At 53.5% G+C, this 21,695-nt stretch overlaps 1 protein-coding gene across 1 annotated transcript; it reads right to left on the bottom strand.

The window, feature by feature from the left end:
• Positions 1 to 15,452: 15,452 nt before the first annotated feature.
• Positions 15,453 to 20,707, bottom strand: LOC4341480 (nuclear pore complex protein NUP1). Its single transcript, XM_015785463.3, has 8 exons — positions 20,372 to 20,707; positions 19,630 to 19,676; positions 18,877 to 19,025; positions 18,473 to 18,662; positions 17,843 to 18,145; positions 17,614 to 17,691; positions 16,464 to 16,949; positions 15,453 to 16,138 (listed from the first exon to the last, which is right to left on the bottom strand). Exons 1-8 carry the CDS (start codon positions 20,619 to 20,621, stop codon positions 15,701 to 15,703), a joined length of 1,941 nt encoding a protein of 646 aa, XP_015640949.1. The 5' UTR covers positions 20,622 to 20,707; the 3' UTR covers positions 15,453 to 15,700.
• Positions 20,708 to 21,695: the final 988 nt, after the last annotated feature.

The raw sequence follows: 21,695 nt of genomic DNA, 5'->3' as shown, positions 1-21,695 counted from the left end.
TTTTTTCTCATTGCACATCAAATTAAAAAAATAAATAGGAACAAAAGGGATAATTAGAGGGCTAAAACGAAATTCTCCACCCTTTCACACATTCCCCTCCCCAGTGATCAGTCGCAAAACCCTAGTTGGCAGGTTGCTTTGACTGCGACCATTGCACCTTAGGCTGACTGGTACCACGAAGCTTTCTGCAAAAAACGGAGGGCCCAGAGACGACGGAGACATGATCACGTTGGAATCAGCATGGGGTGCACAAGAATTTCATACCTTTATGTCAATCCGGGACCCACCCAAGACAAGGATCTAGGATCTGCTGAAGTTATGGTGAAAGATATAGTCATCATCACATGAAAACGATGCATTATATTAGCGGGAATAAACTCATTATTCCTGGGTTATTCACAGTACTTCACTAGATCACGTTGTTTTGAAGTATTATATTGATATAGTCTTTATTTGAAGTACAACTTTGACCACAAAGGATTCTTTGAAATGCATGAATTTTACAGGATTTTTATAAGCAAAGGTCCTTAAAGAATCCCTCATTACAAAGTAGGCCTAAATCCTAATTCATGCAATAACATATTTATATTTATAAATTCCAGTTAACGCTGTAATTACATAAATATACTTTTCAATACAAACCTACCATTAGCCTTTTGTGTATCTAACATAAATAATTTAAAAAACTATAGCAACATTTAAAATTTTGAAAGTTTGAGTTGTGTTTGATAGTTTTAGTGTGGGAGAAACGAGGATATCCTCAAAACCATTTCTTGTATAGTTTAAGTTTACCTTTGAAACGCACAAATCCAAATACACATGAATAGAAAAAACATAGGTATCAACAAGAGTCCTCTAAATTGCAGGAATTGTTGAAACGTGTTTGTTTTGATGCTTTATAGGAAAAGTATAGGATTTAGGATATGAGAGAGATATGAAGAATGTTTCCCATGAGGTCCAACATCACATTAGAAATCCTCCCAAATTTTCATAAATTAAGCTATTCCAAATTAAGCTATTCCAAAGGAATTTTGTAGGAATTTCAAATGGTAATTCCCTTGTTCCAAGGGAGTATCGGAAAATTTTCCATGGGATTTCAATTCTAATTCTAAAAAGAACATGTATTTTTCCTTTGTTCCGAAGCAGCCCTAAACAATTTAAATATCGTTGTTAGGGGCAGTGGAAGTTCTGGTGGAAACATAGAAAAAATGCGCATAAAGCTGAAAAATAAATACTTTACTTGATATATAGAAGGGATAATGAGTATAGCTGTATAAGTTGTCTCAATCCAGGTTTCTCTGCCATCCTAGGGAGCGTTCGTTCGAGTGAGTTAGCGTGAGAAAGCACATCGTAGTCCGCGCGCACGCTTCCCAAACTACTAAACGGTGCGTTTTTGGTAAAAAAATTTCTATAGGAAAGTTGCTTTAAAAATCATATTAATCCATTTTTGAAATTTAAAATAGTTTATACTCAATTAATCATGTGCTAATGGCTCACCTCGTTTTGCGTATCTTCCCAATCTTCTCAATCTCCTATCCCTCAAACTCACCCTTAGTCTACATTATCAGTCTAAAAGAAAAACACATTATATGTTGTGTACAACTTTATAAAAGTGCAACGCCTAGTATTGGAATTGATTTCCTAAACCTCCCCTGCTTAATCTCAGTAGTTTTCCCGCAAAAAAGAAACATTAAGCTTAATATTTTGTATACCTATTTGTTTATTACTTCCTCCGTTTCATAATGTAAGTCATTCTAGCATTGCACACATTCATATAGATGTTAATGAATCTAAACATATATATGTGTCTAGATTCATTAATATCTATATAAATGTGGATAATGAGTCTTACATTACGAAACGGAGGGAGTATGTCGGTGACATGGGACCGGGAGTATCATGACTTAGAGACTTGAGGCAGACACGATCACCCACGTGGCCTAACCCCCTCGGGGGGGGTCGGGCCCGAGGGTGATACGGCCGCCCTTCTCTTTGTCTCCCCGAGGGGTCGGACCGCTCCCGTCTCGGCCCCGAGGGTCGAGGCGCCCCGACCCCTTGTGGGTTTTGCGCCGCGTATATGGGGTAGGTGAGCATAGCGGGGCTCACCTAACCACATTTATTGCGGTTTGGACGAGCGCGTCACGCCGCATGTAACGCAGTGCAGCGCGCTCGTTTATCCGGTCAGTGACCAGTCACAGACCGATCAGATCGTGGGTTAGGTGGCGACAGGCGGTCTGACGCACGCCTCGCCCCATCCCGTCAGGATGAGAGCCTCCAAGCACTCGTCCCTAGCCGGAGCCGGCGTGTTAGCTCCTGGAGATGGCACGTTGGTCCCGGTCAGATATATACCAGGCTTCATCCTAACCATTACAAGCAAGACATTGTATGAAGAGGGGCGAACATGCAGATTGATAAACTGACGCGTGGTGGACAAGAATGACCGATTTGTGACCGGTCTGACACTGGTCATGTCGTCAGCAGACAGCCATGTTCCCACGTCGCGCCTGCTTCCGGCGGAAGTGGAGGTAGGTATGGGCCGTCCCATCAGAAGGTCATTCGGACGGCAACCATACAAGTCTCCGTCTGTTTATGAAAAGATAGGATAAGTCCCCACAAAAAAGAGAGAGATGGTGCATGTGGTATCCCCTTGAGGTATAAAAGGAGGACCTTGCCCACTTAGAGGAGGGATTTTTTTTGGATGATTTTAGAGGGGATCGAGAACGATCAGAGAGGGAGAGAGTAAGAGCTCTCTGGTTCTCCAGCTCTTTTGTAGCTTCTTCATACATAGATCCACCAAAACACAGGAGTAGGGTATTACGCTTCTCAGCGGCCCGAACCTGTATACATCGCCCGTGTCTTGTGTGTTTCCATTCTCGCGAACCTTCCACACACACCGAGAGCTTAGAATCTCACCCAGGGCCCCCGGCCGAACCGGAAAAGGGGGGCCTGCACGGTCTCCCGGTGAGGAGCCCCACGCTCCGTCATCTGGCGCGCCAGGTAGGGGGTTCTGCGTGTGTTCTTCTAAGCTCTCGCACTCTTTCGTGTGCGCCAAGCTTTTCCTGTTCAGCCCAATGGCTGAACAAGCAAAGGCGCACAACCTCTCTCCGAGTGTTAGCGGTGACGAAGGGGAGCCGAACCCACGCCGTCGAGCTCGTACTCCACCGCCCCCTCCACGCCAAAGTCCTAGGCGGGAGGAGGCGCTCGAGAGGGTCGAAGGATCCGCGACTTCGACATCCACGGGTGATGGGGAAGGGCGGCGAGATGGGGAGCGTCGCCTCCTCGTCTACGGCGACGGCAGCATGCCCCAGGGCGCGCTCCAAGCTGCGGGCGCGCTCCTACGTCACCCGCCCATTGTCCCTGACCCGGAGTCTCCAGCCCAACGTTGGCTGGACGACGTGGCCAACTTGGTCATGACGGCACGGCAGCGCCTAGGTGCTGGTGGGCGGTCCTCCGCCACCAAGACCTCTGGCGCTGCTACCACCGGCTCCGTGTCGTCAAGGCGGAGGGCGCGGCGAGCGGCGGCGGTTGCTCGCCATTCGGCCGCCACTCCTTCGTCAACGCCTCCGACCCAGGAAGATCTGCGTGGGGGGCCGGATGCCCGCATCAGTATCGAGCGCCGGCGTAATGGCCGACGTGCTGCCCACGCAACGGAGGGCGCCTCCTCGTCCGGAGTGTCACATCAACACGGACGCGGGGATCAGCCCTCCGTGCCCCCGGTTGGTGGTGTCGGCTGTAGAGCCTTTGTGGCGAGCCTTCGGAACGTCCGTTGGCCCCCAAGGTTCCGGCCCACCATCGCCGAAAAATATGACGGGAGCGTCAACCCCGCCGAGTTTCTCCAGGTCTACACGACCGGGATCGAGGCCGCCGGGGGTGACGACAGGGTCATGGCGAATTTCTTTCCCATGGCCCTGAAGGGACAGGCACGGGGTTGGCTAATGAACATGCCACCCGCGTCCGTCCACTCTTGGGAGGATTTGTGCCAACAGTTCACCATGAACTTTCAAGGCACATATCCGCGCCCAGGTGAAGAAGCGGACTTACATGCAGTCCAGCGAAGGGATGATGAGTCACTTCGCTCATACATTCAGTGGTTCTGTCAAGTCCGCAACACCATACCATGCATCCCTGCACACGCGGTGATCTACGCGTTCAGGGGGGGTGTGCGGCACAACCGCATGCTCGAAAAGATCGCCTCCAAAGAGCCCCAGACTACCGCGGAGCTTTTTCAGCTCGCGGACCGAGTGGCTCGTAAGGAAGAGGCATGGACCTGGAACCCCTCCGGTTCAGGTGTGGCAGCTTCGGCCGCCCCCGGATCCGCTGCTCGGACAGGGCGGCGTGACAGGAGGAGGAAGAAGAGGTCAGCCCATTCCGACGACGAGGGTCATGTCCTCGCCGTCGAGGGCGCTTCGCGGGCCACCCGAAAGGGGAGGCCTGCGAGCGACAAAAAGAAGGAGGCCGGCGCTCCCAGTAGGGAGCGCCCAACCGGCAAGTGGTGCATCGTCCACAACACCTCCCTTCACGACCTCGCGGACTGCCGCGCAGTCAAAAGTTTGGCTGAGCGGACGAGGAAGTGGGAGGAGGAGAGGAGGCAGGAGCGCCGAGAGGGCAAGTCCCCGGCGGTTCCTTCCGGCAATCGGCGAAGTGAGGCCAAGCAGAAGGCCCCCGCTGAGGACATCGATGACGGCGATGATGACCTAGGTTTCCAAGAGCCTGGGGCCACCATTGCCACTGTCGATGGGGGAGCGTGTGCTCACGTTTCTCGTCGGAGCCTCAAGGCCATGAAGCGAGAGCTTCTGGCCGCGGCCCCTACTCATGAGGCGACGCGCCGGGCACGGTGGTCGGAGGTTGCCCTCACCTTCGACCAGACCGACCACCCACCGTGTGTTGCCCGGGGAGGACAGATCGCAATGGTGGTTTCCCCCACTGTTTGCAACGTGAAGCTGGGGCGTGTCCTCATTAATGGGGGAGCAGCCCTCAACATCCTTTCCCCCGCAGCCTTTGACGCTATCAAGGCCCCGGGGATGGTGCTCCGGCCGTCCCAGTCGATTATCGGTGTGACGCCGGGTCACACTTGGCCGCTAGGTCATATCGACCTCCCGGTCACCTTCGGTGGATCCGCCAACCTCCGCACGGAACGGGTGAACTTTGATGTGGCGGACCTCAGTCTGCCCTACAACGCGGTCCTAGGGAGGCCCGCGTTGGTGAAGTTCATGGCGGCGGTCCATTACGCCTACCTCCAGATGAAGATGCCGGGCCCCGGTGGCCCCATCTCTGTCCATGGCGACCTCAAAGTCGCGCTTGCTTGTATGGAGCAGCGCGCGGACCACCTCACCGCCGCGTCCAAGCCCGAGGGAGGCGACGAGAGGCTTGGCACCTCCGCCCCCGCCGCCCCGAGGCAGCGGATAGTCACATGCGACGAGGTCCCGGTCAAGGAGGTTGCCCTGGGCGACGGCCCGTCCAAGACCACACGGATCGGTGGTCTTCTGGACGGCAAATAGGAAGACGCGCTCGTCTCTTTCCTGCGGGCAAACGCTGACGTCTTCGCATGGAGACCGGCGGATATGCCCGGGGTCCCCAGGGAGGTGATTGAGCACCGTCTCGCCGTGCGGTCGGGCGCAAGGCCGGTCCGGCAGAAAGTACGGCGGCAGGCCCCGGAACGTCAAGCCTTCATCCGCGAGGAGGTGGCGCGACTTCTGGAGGCCAGATTCATCCGCGAGGTCATCCATCCGGAGTGGCTGGCGAACCCAGTGGTCGTTCCCAAGGCGAACGGCAAGCTTCGGATGTGCATCGACTACACCGACCTTAACAAGGCATGTCCTAAGGACCCTTACCCCCTGCCTCGCATAGATCAGATTGTCGACTCCACAGCGGGGTGCGACCTTTTGTGTTTTCTAGATGCATACTCTGGTTACCATCAGATTCGCATGGCTAGGGAGGATGAGGAAAAAACTGCATTCATTACCCCCATAGGAACTTATTGTTATACGACAATGCCCTTCGGGTTAAAGAATGCAGGTCCTACTTTTCAACGCATTACTCGAATTTCTTTGGGTAGCCAAATAGGACGTAATGTTGAGGCTTATGTCGATGACTTGGTTGTAAAGATGCGCAACCAAGAGACCTTACTCTCGGATCTAGCGGAAACTTTTGAGAGTCTCCGCTCCGCCCGCATAAAATTGAACCCCGATAAGTGCGTGTTCGGTGTACCTGCGGGCAAGCTTCTCGGGTTTTTGGTCTCTGCCCGAGGCATCGAGGCCAACCCCGAGAAGATACGAGCTATAGAGCGGATGCGCCCCCCCAGCAAGCTTAGGGATGTGCAATGCGTCACCGGTTGCATGGCCGCCCTAAGTCGGTTCATATCGAGGCTGGGAGAGAAGGCGCTACCCTTATTTAAGCTCCTCAAACGCTCCGGGCCGTTTACTTGGACGGAGGAAGCTGAACGTGCCCTCACTCAGTTGAAGGCGTATCTCAGCTCTCCCCCAGTTCTGGTCGCCCCGGAGCCAAATGAACCCTTGCTACTCTACTTAGCGGCGACCCCGCAAGTGGTTAGTGCGGCGTTGGTTGTGGAGCGCGATGAGGACAATCCTCATTCCGCGCACCCCCACCCTGTGCTGGCTTGGCCCGGGAGAGAGCAGGGAGGAGAGGCCCCCGAGCCGAACGGTGGCCCAAGGCCCCCGACGACCGGAGCAGGCCCTCTGCCCGCTTGTCAGACGGTGCCAGGTGCCCCCGACCCCCAGGATGGCCCGAGGGCCACTGCGGGAAGGCCGCACCTATCGCCCTCTGACCCCGAGGCTAACCCTGTGCCGACTCGACCCGGGAGAGAGCAGGGAGAAGAGGCCCCCGAGCCGAACGGTGGCCTAAGGCCCCTGACGACCGGAATTGGCCCTTTGCCCGCTTGTCCGACGACGCCAGGAGCCCCCGACCCCCAGGACGGCCCCGAGGCCACTGTGGGAAGGCCGCCCCTGTCGTCCTCCGACCCCGAGGTCGTCGGCACAGAAGACGAGTGCGCCCCGCGAGGCCGCTTGGACAAAGAGCGCCCCAGGGATGTGGCCCCTAGCGAAGAGGATCGGCCCCACCGAAAGGTGCAGCGGCCCGTCTACTTTGTTAGTGAGGCCCTCCGGGACGCCAAGACCCGATACCCTCAAGCCCAGAAGATGCTTTACGCTATTCTGATGGCTTCGAGGAAACTGCGCCATTATTTCCATACGCATCGGGTCACGGTGGTTACGTCTTACCCCCTCGGCCAAATCTTGCATAATCGAGAGGGTACTGGACGGGTGGTGAAATGGGCAATCGAACTTTCTGAGTTTGATTTGCACTTTGAACCACGCCACGCTATCAAGAGCCAGGCCCTCGCCGATTTTGTGGCAGAGTGGACCCCAGCTCCCGAGCCCGTCTCAGTCCCCGAGGCCAGCTCGGGCCCCTCGCAGCTGCCTCACACCGCCCATTGGGTGATGCAGTTCGACGGCTCCCTGTCTCTTCAGGGCGCCGGTGCGGGGGTCACGTTGACCTCGCCGAGCGGAGACGTCCTCAGATATTTGGTTCGCCTTGACTTTCGGGCGACCAATAACATGGCAGAGTACGAGGGACTCCTTGCGGGACTCAGGGTGGCAGCTGGACTGGGGATCCGCCGCCTCCTGGTGTTAGGCGACTCCCAGCTGGTCGTTAACCAGGTCTGTAAGGAGTACCGGTGCTCTGACCCGCAGATGGACGCTTACGTGCGCCAAGTACGGCGTATGGAGCGCCATTTTGACGGGATAGAGCTTCGGCACGTGCCCAGACGGGATAACACGGTTGCCGACGAACTCTCACGGCTCGCTTCCTCGCGAGCCCAGACCCCACCGGGCACCTTTGAAGAAAGGCTTGCCCAGCCGTCGGCGCGACCCGACCCCTTAGAGGAGACGGACGCGCCTGACAGGCCCCCGAGGCCCGTCGGAGTCCAGGCCTCGGGACCCGAGGGGAGCGCTCCCAGCTCCCTTAGATTGATTGCTTGGATCGCTGAGATCCAAGCATACCTCACAGATAAGACTCTACCCGAGGACCGCGAAGGGAGTGAACGCGTCCAGCGCATCTCCAAACGCTACGTGCTGGTAGAAGGGACCCTCTATCGGCGCGCGGCTAACGGAATCCTCCTGAAGTGCATTCCTCGGGAACAAGGCGTCGAGCTTCTTGCCGATATCCATGAAGGCGAATGCGGAGCCCACTCCGCCTCGCGCACCTTGGTTGGCAAAGCCTTTCGTCAAGGTTTCTATTGGCCAACAGCTCTCAATGATGCGGTCGACCTGGTCCGGCAATGCAGAGCGTGTCAATTCCACGCCAAGCAAATCCATCAGCCGGCCCAGGCCCTGCAGATCATACCACTTTCGTGGCCATTTGCTGTCTGGGGGCTCGATATCCTGGGACCATTTAGGCGGGCCCCGGGCGGGTTTGAGTATCTGTATGTCGCGATCGACAAGTTCACTAAGTGGCCCGAGGCTTATCCGGTCGTCAAGATCGATAAGCACTCCGCACTTAAATTCATTAAGGGCATCACAGCCCGGTTTGGAGTGCCTAACCGTATTATTACGGATAACGGCACCCAATTCACTAGTGAACTTTTCGGCGATTACTGCGAAGACATGGGCATCAAGCTCTGCTTCGCCTCACTTGCCCACCCCAGAAGCAACGGCCAAGTAGAGCGCGCCAATGCGGAAATCCTCAGAGGCCTTAAAACCAAGACCTTCAACATCCTCAAGAAGCACGACGATTCGTGGATCGAGGAGTTGCCAGCGGTGCTCTGGGCGAACCGAACCACGCCAAGCCGAGCAACCAGGGAAACGCCTTTCTTCCTCGTCTACGGCGCGGAAGCGGTTCTCCCATCCGAGCTCACCCTGAGGTCCCCTCGGGCCACCATGTACTGCGAGGCTGATCAAGATCAGCTTCGCAGAGATGACCTCGACTACTTGGAAGAGCGAAGGCGGCGCGCGGCCCTCCGAGCCGCGCGCTACCAGCAGAGCCTGCGGCGCTACCATCAGCGCCACGTCCGGGCCCGATCACTCTGCGTCGACGACCTCGTCCTACGCCGCGTCCAAACACGTGCTGGATTGGGCAAGCTCTCACCAATGTGGGAGGGTCCGTATCGAGTGATCGGCGTCCCCCGGCCGGGCTCCGTTCGGCTGGCCACGGGCGACGGCACAGAGCTGCCTAACCCATGGAACATCGAACACCTTCGTCGCTTCTACCCCTAAAGGGTGATCGGGTGTCAGGTTTCGGGCTCGGGCCAACCCCGCACCCCCCTCGGGCGTGCAGGGTTGGCCGGGGGCTACCACATATGCATATTCTTATTTCTCTTATATCTGTATTTCAATAAAAGCATTTTCGATTTCCTAAAGGCTGTATCTGTGCTGTTGTTTCCTTTTGAAGGATCTTGACTTGAAATAGGTCACTCGTGTTCAATCCTGCCCTCGGGGGCTCGGGTCGGCTAAAATCGCCAAACGGGGCCCAGAACCGAGCCGTGCCCTGGGGCGTGGTGAACTCCGGGGGGGGGGAATCGGCAAAAACCCACAATCGGGTCACCCATAACCCTCGGTCACCACGCTCCCGGCCTGGCCAGTCTCGACATGTGGATCTCCCCAGGCACTAGCCCCGACCCGAGCCATTTGAGGACTAGGACCTGGGCACGAGCCCTTGTTCAAGCCAAGACACAAAAGGACCGCGGCACAGGCATCCTCGTCTCATACACACAACAAATAGAATTGACACAAAAAATTTCCTCTTTATTTGATTGCAGATTAAATTAGTCTATACAAGAAGGGGGCCCGGAGGCCTCGGAAGAAGAAAAGAAGAAACTATTTAAAGATTGGCGGGGGCCTGGGGGCTCACTCCGATGCACCCGGGTCGCCAGCCTCGTCGCCACTGTCGCCCACTCCGCCGTCATCATCCTCCTCGTCGGAGTTGAGGGCGAACGCGAGCCGAGGGGCCGAACCCTCGAAGCTGTGGACGATATGGTCGGCGGCGTCCCGGACCTGCGCGCGCGCGCCATCCTCGGTCCCGGGAGGGAACTCGTCCAGCGCCGTCCATGGGGAGAAGTCGGGATCCCTGGCTTGGTAACTCGCCAGTACGAGCTCCACCGCTCCTCGGGCGAGGTCCCTCGAGGATGACTTAATCGTCCTCTCGAGCTCCTCGGGGAGCCGTTGGAGAGTCCCGGCTATCTCCGAGAGGCGCTGGGCGAGGCCCCCCTGGTTGGCGGCGTACTTCGCAGTCCGCCCGCCCCAGAGGCCCGCCTGCCGGCCGGCGTGGTCTAGACGGGAGACGGCGTCCCGAAGCATGCCGGGCCCTACCTCGCCTGCCAAGCGGAGGGCCTCGACCTCCCCGGCGGACGAGTCTAGCGCGCCCTGCAGATCGGCGATGGTGTGTTCGGCAGCTGCGAGGCGGGCGGTTAAGTCGCTGTCGCCCGTGGCCGCCCCGCCGCTACGCGCCCTTGCATCCAGCTCCCTTGCCTGCGCCTCGAGTTCAGCGGCCCGCTGGTTCAGTGCGGCCCTCTCGGCGCGGGCACTTTCCAGATTGCGACGCGCTTGTTCCTCTTGCGCAGCCTCGCGGAGGGACAGGCTGTCCGCCAGCCGTTGCGCCGCGGCCTCGGCCTCCTCGAGAGCTCGCTCCCGCTCGGTGAGCGCGTCCTCGCGGAGGCGGAGCGCGGACTCTTCTTCAGCACAGGCAGCTTCGTGCACCGCCAGTGTGACCTCCCGAATAGCAACGGCGACCTCGCGATCCGCCAGGTCCCTCTCCACGGCGCAGGCACGCTCTTCCAGCGCCATGGCACGGGCCTCAAGGGCTTCTTCGCGCCGCCGGGATGCCACCTCGGTCTCCGCCGCCCGCCGTTCTCGGGCAGCGGCAGCGTCAAGGACCCCTCGGGCGGCGTCGAGTTTTTTCCCTAGCTCCGCCTCCCAGCTCCCGTATTGAAGGCGGAGGGTGTCCTGCGCCTCGTTCATCACGGTGGTGGCGATGAGGACAGCCCCCCGCTCCTCCTCCACCTCCTTGGCGATCTCCCCCAGCACCTTCCGACGGGCTTCGAGCTCTGAGACGTGCCGGCGGTGTGCCTTGCGGCCCACCTCCACCATGGCCTCCACCGAGCGTCGCCCCTCTTCGACACGCGCCCATGCGGCGTCGAGCTCCGCCCGCTCTGCTTGCAGGGCCTCCACCTGGGCACTTAACCCGTCCAACACCGTGGTGTTTGCGACGGCCAAAGCCTGCAGAAGGGGTTCTGCGCTCAGTGGAGCAACGGAAGGCGTGGGGAAGAGCCGCCTCGAAGAGGATGCCGCGCGGCTTGGCCCGCCGATGGACGTGCCGGACTCGGGGATGTCCCCCGGACCTGGTTTGTCCTGAGCGTCGCACGAGGGAGTGGGCCCAAGCGATGCGCCCGCGGCCTCGTCACGAGTTGCCTCGGAAGTCGTCGTCGCCTCGGCCTGGCGAAGTCTGGCCTCCTCCCGAGCGGCTTCTTCAGCTTGGCGAGCTCGGACGGCCACCTGGGCAACTTCCTCGGCTTCTCGAAGGCGATCCACGGCCTCTTGCCGGTCAGTTTCACGGGTCGCCTCGGAGGATGTCGTCGCCTCGGCCTGGCGGAGTCCGGCCTCCTCCCGAGCGGCTTCCTCGGTCTGGCGAGCCCGGGCGGCCTCCCGAGCGGCCTCCTCGGCTTCCCGAAGGCGATCCGCAGCTTCTCGCCGGTCAGATTCCCGCCTCCGGGCCTCTGTGGTCGCCGGGTCCTCGGCCTCAGACTGGCCGGACTTGGAATGGCGGGAGGGACGCGACGGGATCTCGCTGAAACAGAAGAAAGACCAGAAGACAAACAAGATGGATGAGTGAAAACTCGCGTTGAGAGAATGAATACGGCCACGATGGGAGTGGGACGAACCTGCGAGGGGGTCGGTTAAACGACCACCTTGGAGGGGAAATGAGGTTTCCACGGGATGGTTCTGTCCCCCCCATCTTGCGGAGCCGTTTCTTCTTCCGCTCCCCCTCGGGCTGCGACGTCGGCATGGCCCCCTCCGGGCGCCTGCTGCTGGCACGCGCCGCCCCGCCCCCTCGGGGAGGAGATGGGGGAGGGGTTCCTTCCTGCTTCCTCTTCCCCCGGGCGTCGGCAGGGCGGCCGCTCCCCGGGCCCCCGTCGCGGGGCCCAGAAGCACGACCCCCTCCCGGGGTAGATTGTTCCCCCCTGCGGCTCCCGCCCGCGCCATCGTGGCCTCGAGGAGCCCGCTCCTCCGACGCCCCGACCGCCTGCATGATGGTCAGGATGGAGGCGCGGTCTGGATCGCTGCAGAGGGGGAGGACTCCTTGAGGAATGAGGGATGCCTCCACGGAGCTGAGATTCAGCACCCGTTGGACCACTATCTTGAAGTCCTCAGGAGCCCAGTCCCATCTGACCCCCTGGTGGGTCCTCATACAGTCCTCGGACCCGGTGTACTCCCAGGCGCCCCGGGCGCGCCGCTGGAGTGGCGCGATCCGGCGACGAAGATAGTCGCCAAACACCATGGCCCCTGTGAGCCCCTGGGATCGCAGGCCCGCCAGGCGGTCGAGGACGGCGTCGTAGCCATCTCCCAGATCTACCGGCGCCCGCCAGTTGGAGGCCTGCGCTGGAGGCTGGCTCGAAAGTCGGAGGCGCGCTTCGTCGGCGAGGGGGGTGTAGAACCAGTCGCTCTTCCAGTCATCCCACTTCTTGCGGAGGACGCAGGGAATGTAGCGGTTCAGCACCGGCCCCCGCGGCTGGAAGTAGCAACCACCAACCACCGACGGCGGCGACACCGGCTGTACGGTGAAGAACCACCGGAACAGCCGAAGGGATGGGCGCACCCCGATGAACATCTCGCACAGGTGCGCGAAGATGGCCAATGTCATTACCGCGTTGGGGGTGAGGTGCGCCATCTGGAGATCGTAAAACTCCAGAACATCCATGAAGAAAGAAGAAAATGGCGGAACCAGCCCTGCCATAGCAAAAGGGAGGAAGAAGACGGACCGCCCCGGGTAGCGTGGCGCCGGGCATCCCTCGCCCAGCGAGACTATCTCCCGGCCGGTGGCAGATTCCGGCATGAAGCGGCGCGGCAGCCCGGCCTGTCTCTCGCTCACGATGCGGGAAGGCAGCAGCACGCTACCGTCAAGCGGAGTGGAGCCCCGTGCCATGATGCCGGAAGAAGAGATGTTTGAGAGCGAGCGCGTGTGGCGAAGGTAGGGCACAGGAAACAAGGAGTTAGGGCGCAAGCGGCGAAGACAAGGGGAATAATGGCGAGAGGAAGGAAGCAAATCTCTTCCTCGGCGACTTTATACCCTTGCCAACGCTGTGCCCGGCTCCTCGTTTCTCGCGCCCACTATCTTGCCCCCTCGTTTCTCGCGCCCACGCTTCCACTAATCCCATTCGCCCGTTTGCGGTGCATGAGGTGGATATGCGGCTGTGGCAGTCGAGATGGAACATCTCGTGCGCGCGTTAATTACGCTCGCCGACCGAAGCGCCATCACCATATCTCTAGGAAAAACGAACCGGCTTGTCCCGATTTTTGGACCGGCCCCACCTGTCACCAGGCCTTAGGAAGTGGCGTCACGCCCGACCGCTTCCCTCGAGGAGGGCGATCGCCCTGGCATAACGCCGGGGGCTACTGTCGGTGACATGGGACCGGGAGTATCATGACTTAGAGACTTGAGGCAGACACGATCACCCACGTGGCCTAACCCCCTCGGGGGGGGTCGGGCCCGAGGGTGATACGGCCGCCCTTCTCTTTGTCTCCCCGAGGGGTCGGACCGCTCCCGTCTCGGCCCCGAGGGTCGAGGCGCCCCGACCCCTTGTGGGTTTTGCGCCGCGTATATGGGGTAGGTGAGCATAGCGGGGCTCACCTAACCACATTTATTGCGGTTTGGACGAGCGCGTCACGCCGCATGTAACGCAGTGCAGCGCGCTCGTTTATCCGGTCAGTGACCAGTCACAGACCGATCAGATCGTGGGTTAGGTGGCGACAGGCGGTCTGACGCACGCCTCGCCCCATCCCGTCAGGATGAGAGCCTCCAAGCACTCGTCCCTAGCCGGAGCCGGCGTGTTAGCTCCTGGAGATGGCACGTTGGTCCCGGTCAGATATATACCAGGCTTCATCCTAACCATTACAAGCAAGACATTGTATGAAGAGGGGCGAACATGCAGATTGATAAACTGACGCGTGGTGGACAAGAATGACCGATTTGTGACCGGTCTGACACTGGTCATGTCGTCAGCAGACAGCCATGTTCCCACGTCGCGCCTGCTTCCGGCGGAAGTGGAGGTAGGTATGGGCCGTCCCATCAGAAGGTCATTCGGACGGCAACCATACAAGTCTCCGTCTGTTTATGAAAAGATAGGATAAGTCCCCACAAAAAAGAGAGAGATGGTGCATGTGGTATCCCCTTGAGGTATAAAAGGAGGACCTTGCCCACTTAGAGGAGGGATTTTTTTTGGATGATTTTAGAGGGGATCGAGAACGATCAGAGAGGGAGAGAGTAAGAGCTCTCTGGTTCTCCAGCTCTTTTGTAGCTTCTTCATACATAGATCCACCAAAACACAGGAGTAGGGTATTACGCTTCTCAGCGGCCCGAACCTGTATACATCGCCCGTGTCTTGTGTGTTTCCATTCTCGCGAACCTTCCACACACACCGAGAGCTTAGAATCTCACCCAGGGCCCCCGGCCGAACCGGCAAAGGGGGGCCTGCACGGTCTCCCGGTGAGGAGCCCCACGCTCCGTCAGAGTAGTAACAAACCATGTCAATTTATCGTATCCTCAGTTTAGTTACTAGTCCAGCTTTCACATCCTAGGTACACCGAACAATTTAGTCGTTGGTACTTACCATCAATGATCAGTCCCACTGTTAATCAGATGATTTGATGCTGCAATCATACCAGGATAGCAATAATACTAGCACGGACGAGATTCCCCTTTCTTCAGGCCTCAAGACACAAGCAATGCAACGACGGCGACGTCGTCTCCACCCTCCTCGTCTTTAGTCCCTCTCTTCTCCGACGCCGGCATCACCACCGGCGGAAAGGCTACAAGTGGATCAACTCATAAACCAATAGCCGTTGACGATAAGATTATAATTAGATCAATCCATAAACCTATCGACAATATGAACATAAGTGGATCAATCTATAAACCCATGAACAGACCAAATAAACGGATAACCCTGCCGCCTTAGCCGGCGAACAACACCGTGTCATGGCAGCATCAGTCAAGCAATTGTTTGGCCCCAATCAGATTCAGAAGCAGGCAGAGATTTCTTTCTGCAAAACTGGTCGCTTTCATTTCATGAGTCAGAGTCTACTCCTGCCTTTATCAAACCAGATCATCCTCCCTGCTGCTTTTTTGGTATTCAAATCAGATCGTGCTGGCTTACGTCGCAACACGCGAGAAAAGGCAGGGTTTTTCAAAAGATTAGATCATCAGTACCCTGGACCAAAAAGTTCAGATACGAAAAACAATTAACGTATGGAGTAGATCAAATTAGCTGATGACTGAAGATTCACAGCCATAAGCGAAAACCACATCTGAAAGAAACCTGTCAATGCGACAGGTAAAAAGTTCAGAATATACTAATAATCGCGACCAAATTTTCAATTTGTAGGTCAAATACAGTGTGTCCCAATGGCGTTGTCCGCAGCAATCGCCAAACAAATAGCAAGCATGACTGGCTTTTGAATGAGCTGAGATGCATATATCAAAAGCAAACTGCATCTTTGCCAGCAACATCAAAAGACAGCTCACGCTTCGTATCAGACCCGAATTTGAAGGTTGGGGCTGCTTCTTCTGCACTGTGGGAACTGCTCGGCAAGTCAAAGGAGAAAACAAGTTTACCGGTAGTGCTTGATGAACCAAAGGTAAACTTGGGTATATCTGCACCGTCAGCTGACGGGATACTTGGTGGCTGTGACAGAGTCGGAGTAGGTGGTGGCTCAGGAAGAGACATTGAGGTTTTTGGAACAGGAAATGTGAAGGCCAAACCATTGCCTGTGCTTTTATCCAAGACCTGAGCAGCTGATGTGGTTGCCGAGTCAGATTCTGAAGTATGTTGTGAAGAGGGCATTGACTTGGTCCCACTATTCTCTATCTTTGGACTAGATTCCACAGCATTGGAGCTGCTTGGAGGAGCCAGAACCTTAACAAAAGTAATTAGATCAAGGTGATTAAAGAATTCCACATTTAATGCTATATGCATCTGCTAAGTAATTTGTTTAATCAGAAACAAACATAAATATGGAATCACAGAAGAATATATAATGAGAATTGAAAACATGTTTGGCATTGCACTAGTTTTCCAGTAATTCAATCTTAGTTCACATAACCAAGACTTTGTGTTCAATTAAATATATAGTAACCATTGGCAACAGTAAACTAAGGATCTCCTATTTCAAACTCAATATATGTATTTTAACAAATAGGACCTGAGCAGAATATACTAGAGAAGAAAGAGATAAATATACCTTATTTGCATCTGAAATTTCCTGTTGAGCACTACCACTATCGTTGATGCTGCTATGTCTATGACTATCAGTAGCAGGCCCATTATGCTGGATGTTGGTGACAACAGAGGAAGTAGTTCTCTTTGCTGAAGTCCACCTTAGCTCTAGTGGCTTTGCTGTAGGAGAAGGAATAGTTCTCTCTAGATGCTGGAGTATTTTGTGAGCTGTTTTGCTTGACTTGGGATGAACAGATAAAGCCGCAGATTTGGAATGGGGCATATTGTCTACCATTGAAACAAACCCGAGCGATGAACCACTTTCAGTGGTGCCTTCGCCATGATGTCCTTGAAGGGCGGATCCATCATTCTTCTTAGAAGCAGAACATTTCTTTGCAAATAAGGGAGTAGTTGCACCAACAGTATCTCCATATGCTTCTTTGGAATATGTTGTTGACGGTTGCGCCCCAAGAACAGCACCAAGAGGTGCTGTTTTATCCTCAAATATTGCCTACATTTTGAACAGGGGGATGAGGGCAGGAGAAACTGTGTATTATACGATTGCAGGTTGTGATAGAAAAAAAGGTTCATTTACTGACACCTCAGAAGTCAGGTAATCACCACATGACCACAACAGTTGTAAGATATAGCAAACAATTACGTATCTTACTCTCAGTTGTAACTAGCAAATCACAGTTCAAATCTCAGTTGCATGAACTACAGGCATGTATTTTATATCAAAATCTACGGATATTTAAACCTTTGGAAGGAAGGATGGTGTCACTAATCCACATTAGGAGATAAGTTGAATAGCAACAATCAATGTGCTCACAACAGTTTCAACATGAAATGCAGCTATCTGGGCTTCATTCTGCTGAGGCTACTAAATAGTTTGGATGTTCGGTCTGAGTGGACCAGTATGAGTTCATCTTAACCCAACTCGGCAGTGTGAACTAAAACCTTCTACTTCGGTTTGAGGAATGGAATGAGTATGTATATCAACACCCCACTCCATATGGCTACAATGGAAGGTTTGAAACAATTTCGTGTCAACAACAGAAAATATAGATGGTTGGCAAAAGGAAGCATATGTGAGGTTATGCTTCAAAGAACACTATGAAATAAACATATATATCATGGTGATAGTGAAGAAACATTAACTTGAATGACAATACCTTACTTCCAACAGGGAAAGGAGATGAAAATTGTGGCTTTCCAGATGAGTTATTATAGGCATCACGGGATCCTGTGTACTGTAAACAGATAATAAATGAACGGTAAATGTATAGCCCTCGAATATGAGATTTCAATGTTTCTTTCTAGTTGCAGTGTTACAGTGAAGCTCATGAGACATGCAGATATCACACACAAAATAAAATACAATCATAAGAAAGTTGTGTATACCTTGTTAGATCTTGGGAAAACTGAGCCAATATAAGTTGTGCGAGAGGAAGTTGGAGGCAGAGTTCTTCCTTTATTGCTCTGTGGTGTAAGATAATTCGGATAGTTTCGGACAACAGATCCTGGCCAGCATACAGGAGAATCTGTAGCTATTTTAGGGAAAACCTTTGAGGATGAATTCTCTACCTCAACTCCATGACTCAAAGCTCTGAATTTCCTCTTTTGAGACTCTTGTACAGATGCTGAGGTCTGTGCTTCCATATAGGCTTTTGCAAGTTCAATTGGTGATGAGGCAACATCAAGCACCTAACATGCCATTAAAAGAAAGTGATCAAATCAGCCATAAGTCTATAGATCAGGCAAGGGAGGAAAGAAATTGGTATTTCTTAAACATTGTGAATAATTTTTGCTCATGCGTGTTCTTACCAGTATTTAATTACACAATTAAGAGTAAATAACAACTGCAGAATAATTCAGGAAACATGGATGCGTATAATCAAATTTCTAAACCATCCAAACCATAATTCACATCCCATAGAAATAACAAGGAAAAATAGCCTCCACAAATGCTTGAGAACATTGTTTGTACAGAAACAAAAAGATGTTGAAATTGCACAGATATGAATGTCTTACATTTGATGGTACAAAGACTTCAGTCCCACAAGGTGATCGAACATCAATCTCTTTTGCAGGAGTGGACCATCTGTCTGAAAACGGAATGGCTTCGAAACCTTTAGTGGAAGACCTTGGAACTCTCTGATATTCATTAAAATGATCAGGAGTCCTTGAGCGCATAATCTCTATAAGGCGTTCTGTTTCATCCCTGTAAGAGCAACATGATGCACATTTAACTATATTTCAAATTTCAATTATCAAAAGCAAAAAAATTAAGTGCTTCCAGCCAATAAGATTTAGGTCAAACACAAGATAACAAATTGTCATCTTACTTTGCAAACGATTTTCAAGCAGTTCAGCAAACTATGTTATAAATTTTAAATAAAATCAGAACAAAGCTTTAGAGGTGTAAAAGAACCTGCCTAGAAAAATGTTTCTGTTTGATGATATTCTCAATTTCAGCGAGACCGCTGCCATCGTTTTGATTTCTACAATCACCTTCCTGGAGCAGGCTGGCTTTATTATCCAGGGCTGTAGAATTGGTGTTCCATTCTATAGAATGCCTATGTGTCTGCATTTTTGGATCAAAGAGAAAGATATCAAAAGCTGCCAACAGATAATAATTTATGTTGTAAACATGCTAACAGAAACAGACTAAGGGAGGAGTAAATGTAGTATTGCCCTTGCAAACTAAAGTTCCGACAATTTGAACAAAAGCTTCTGGCAGTTCTCAACAAATACACTAAGCTCAAAAGAGAAATATGTTCATCATCATTTAGCCACAACAGTATATGGACTTGAAAGGATTAGTTCACTAAACCAATGAGCAGATGAGGGAAGTGGGAAATGGACTCTCCTCAAATGGCTGGTGAGACAGCGGAAATATATAAGAGCATCATGTTCCTTAACTGTGCTCTTAACTGAAAAGCAGTTTAAACTTAGGTGTGATGTTACATTTTCTACTATACTACTGAAGTACTGATACTGATACAGCAGGTCATTTTGTAAATCACTAATATTTAACACGATCTACATTCTCCTTGCTGCTGCAGCATTTCTTGGATTATCTCATTATATGACAAATAAGCTCTATATGCAGTACACCTGTAAGTTTACAGTACGAGCCAGAAAGCAATCAATGCGTTTAAGATTCAAGAAAAAGGAACTGCACTTACTTCATTGGTTACTTCCAGCGATTCACGCCAGGCCATTTGATTATCGTCTGCAGACATTAGAAACACACAAAAGGGTAATCCACGTCAAAACATGGACATGGTTTGCACTTTGCACAGACAAAAAATAACGAACTGGATCACAATGTGGATGAAACAAACAGAAATAGCTTCTTCTATATCTATACCAAAGTAGAAAAACAAACAACTTGGCTGGTGTACAGGAGAAACAGAAGTACATATGAGCTAACAATAATACCCATTGGCGATGATTCTCAAAAGCTACTCCACTTGATTCATGCCCAACTACGCAATGCCAACCTTGTAACAGAGGATCTGGATCCCCGAGACACCAACCATTATGCCCATTCCATAGAGCAAAAACATCCCAAACCACATAAGATGATTCACACACCAACAAATTAGTTACCGAAGCTGCACGTCCTCTCAATAAGTTGCATCATAGACTTCTGCTGTGCCTGTGGCACACACGGCACTAAACCCTAGATTAATGCATCGGCAAGAGGCAATCTCGAGCAAGTTCCCATTCACTACCCAACCGCACCGATCTTAAACCCTAACAAGCCCCAACTCAAAAACGCGAGCCAGTGGCAATCGCATCCGCCTCCCCTCCCCCTCACCCCCCCACCCTTGATTCCTCTCTAGTCCTAGGAATGGCACGGCTGGCCCAATCGCATCCGCGAAACAACCACGGAGCAGAAGGAGATGTGGGTTGGGGGATTACCGGAGGCGGCGGCGGCGGCGGCGGCGTGGTCTTGGGCCACGGAGGGGAAGATCCTGGAGGCCACGGGCAGCGTGGGGAGCAACCGGCGGGGGGCGGCCGTCCCGTAGGGCGACGCGCGGTTCAGCCCGCGACGGGGAGGCCGCCTCGAGGGCCCCCCCGCGCCGCCGACGCCGTAGCCGCCCGCCGCGTCCTCCCCCTCCGCCGCCGCCGCCGCGGCGGGCGACTGCCACCGCCTCCCGCCGTCCATCATCGCCGATCCCTCCTCGCCGGTGCTCGGCTCGATCTCTCCCCGTCGCTCGCTGGGCTTTTGGGCTGTGCGTGCGGCGCCTCGGGTTTGGGTTTTGCGGGGGAGCCTGTGAATATGATTGGTATAGTTGGCCTAAAAGGCCCGCAGCCCGATGGCCCTGCCCACGGCATAGAGATTTGGCCCGACCTAAGCACGGCACGGCCTACACCCTCCATCCCAAATAAAGATAAACCCTGATGTCCAGATTCATAGCCAGAGTTTGTCCTTTTTTAGGACGGAGGGAGTAACTGTTATCAGGTCCGTGCTGGCTCAGCCTGACTGTTAGGCTGTGTCTAGGTTCAGTGCTTAGCACGACGTGCTGGTCCGGCACGGTTTGGTCCAACAATTAGGTTGGCAAAATAGAGTTATTTTAAGGAGATTATGGTGGGCTTGTCGCCGGCACGGCCCGACGTGTCGGTCGGGTTGTGCCGACCCGACTAATCTTACTCCCCATCTCAAAACACAGAAACTTAGGATTGAACGTATATTTTAGTATTGAATGTTTTCTAGGCTTTTCATATTCGTATTATATTGTATTTGGCTATTTCTTTAGCTTGGGAAAAGTGGAGTACAAAAGTATTATTGGTTCGGCTCAGAGTTTACTACAATGGAAAACTTTATGCACCAACTTGATTTGATTTGTCGATCCGTATCAAACTTTATACACAAATTACATAATTCGTGAAGTTACTCGTGTGACCACAGTGCATCTCTACTAACTAAAATTAGCCTATTATTTTGCACCCTTTATTTTCAGCTATGAAAATTGACCTCTCCTCATTACAATTCAAACTTCAGCCAATAGGATTGTAGGAAGCTCTTGTTTGAGGATTCAAATAAACTTCTACTAGAGAATTAATGTAGAATCTCAACGGTACGTAATTCCTATGCTTCTCAAGCAAGAAATAGGAAAATGTTTTGTATCGGCAATGTAGTGCTCTGAGGCCCAAAAAAAGGGGGGGGTAAATGTTGTTGAAGTAGGAATGTGATGCCTTTGTGAGGACCATAAGTGGAGCATGGAACTAAAGGGATAGGTTA

The sequence above is a fragment of the Oryza sativa genome, chromosome 6, assembly GCF_034140825.1.
Source record: "Oryza sativa Japonica Group chromosome 6, ASM3414082v1".
NCBI lineage: Eukaryota > Viridiplantae > Streptophyta > Magnoliopsida > Poales > Poaceae > Oryza > Oryza sativa.
Note: the sequence above shows the minus strand (reverse complement) of the source record. Positions and strands in the feature narration are given on the sequence as shown.

Excerpts from the sequence above, each read along its gene's own strand:
- LOC4341480 (XM_015785463.3), bottom strand. The coding sequence starts at position 20,621 with ATGATGGACGGCGGGAGGCGGTGGCAGTCGCCCGCCGCGGCGGCGGCG. Across the intron at positions 18,663-18,876 it reads AAACAGAAACATTTTTCTAG|GGATGAAACAGAACGCCTTA; the intron begins GCAGGTTCTTTT and ends TTGCTCTTACAG. Across the intron at positions 16,139-16,463 it reads AAATTTCAGATGCAAATAAG|GTTCTGGCTCCTCCAAGCAG; the intron begins GTATATTTATCT and ends ACTTTTGTTAAG.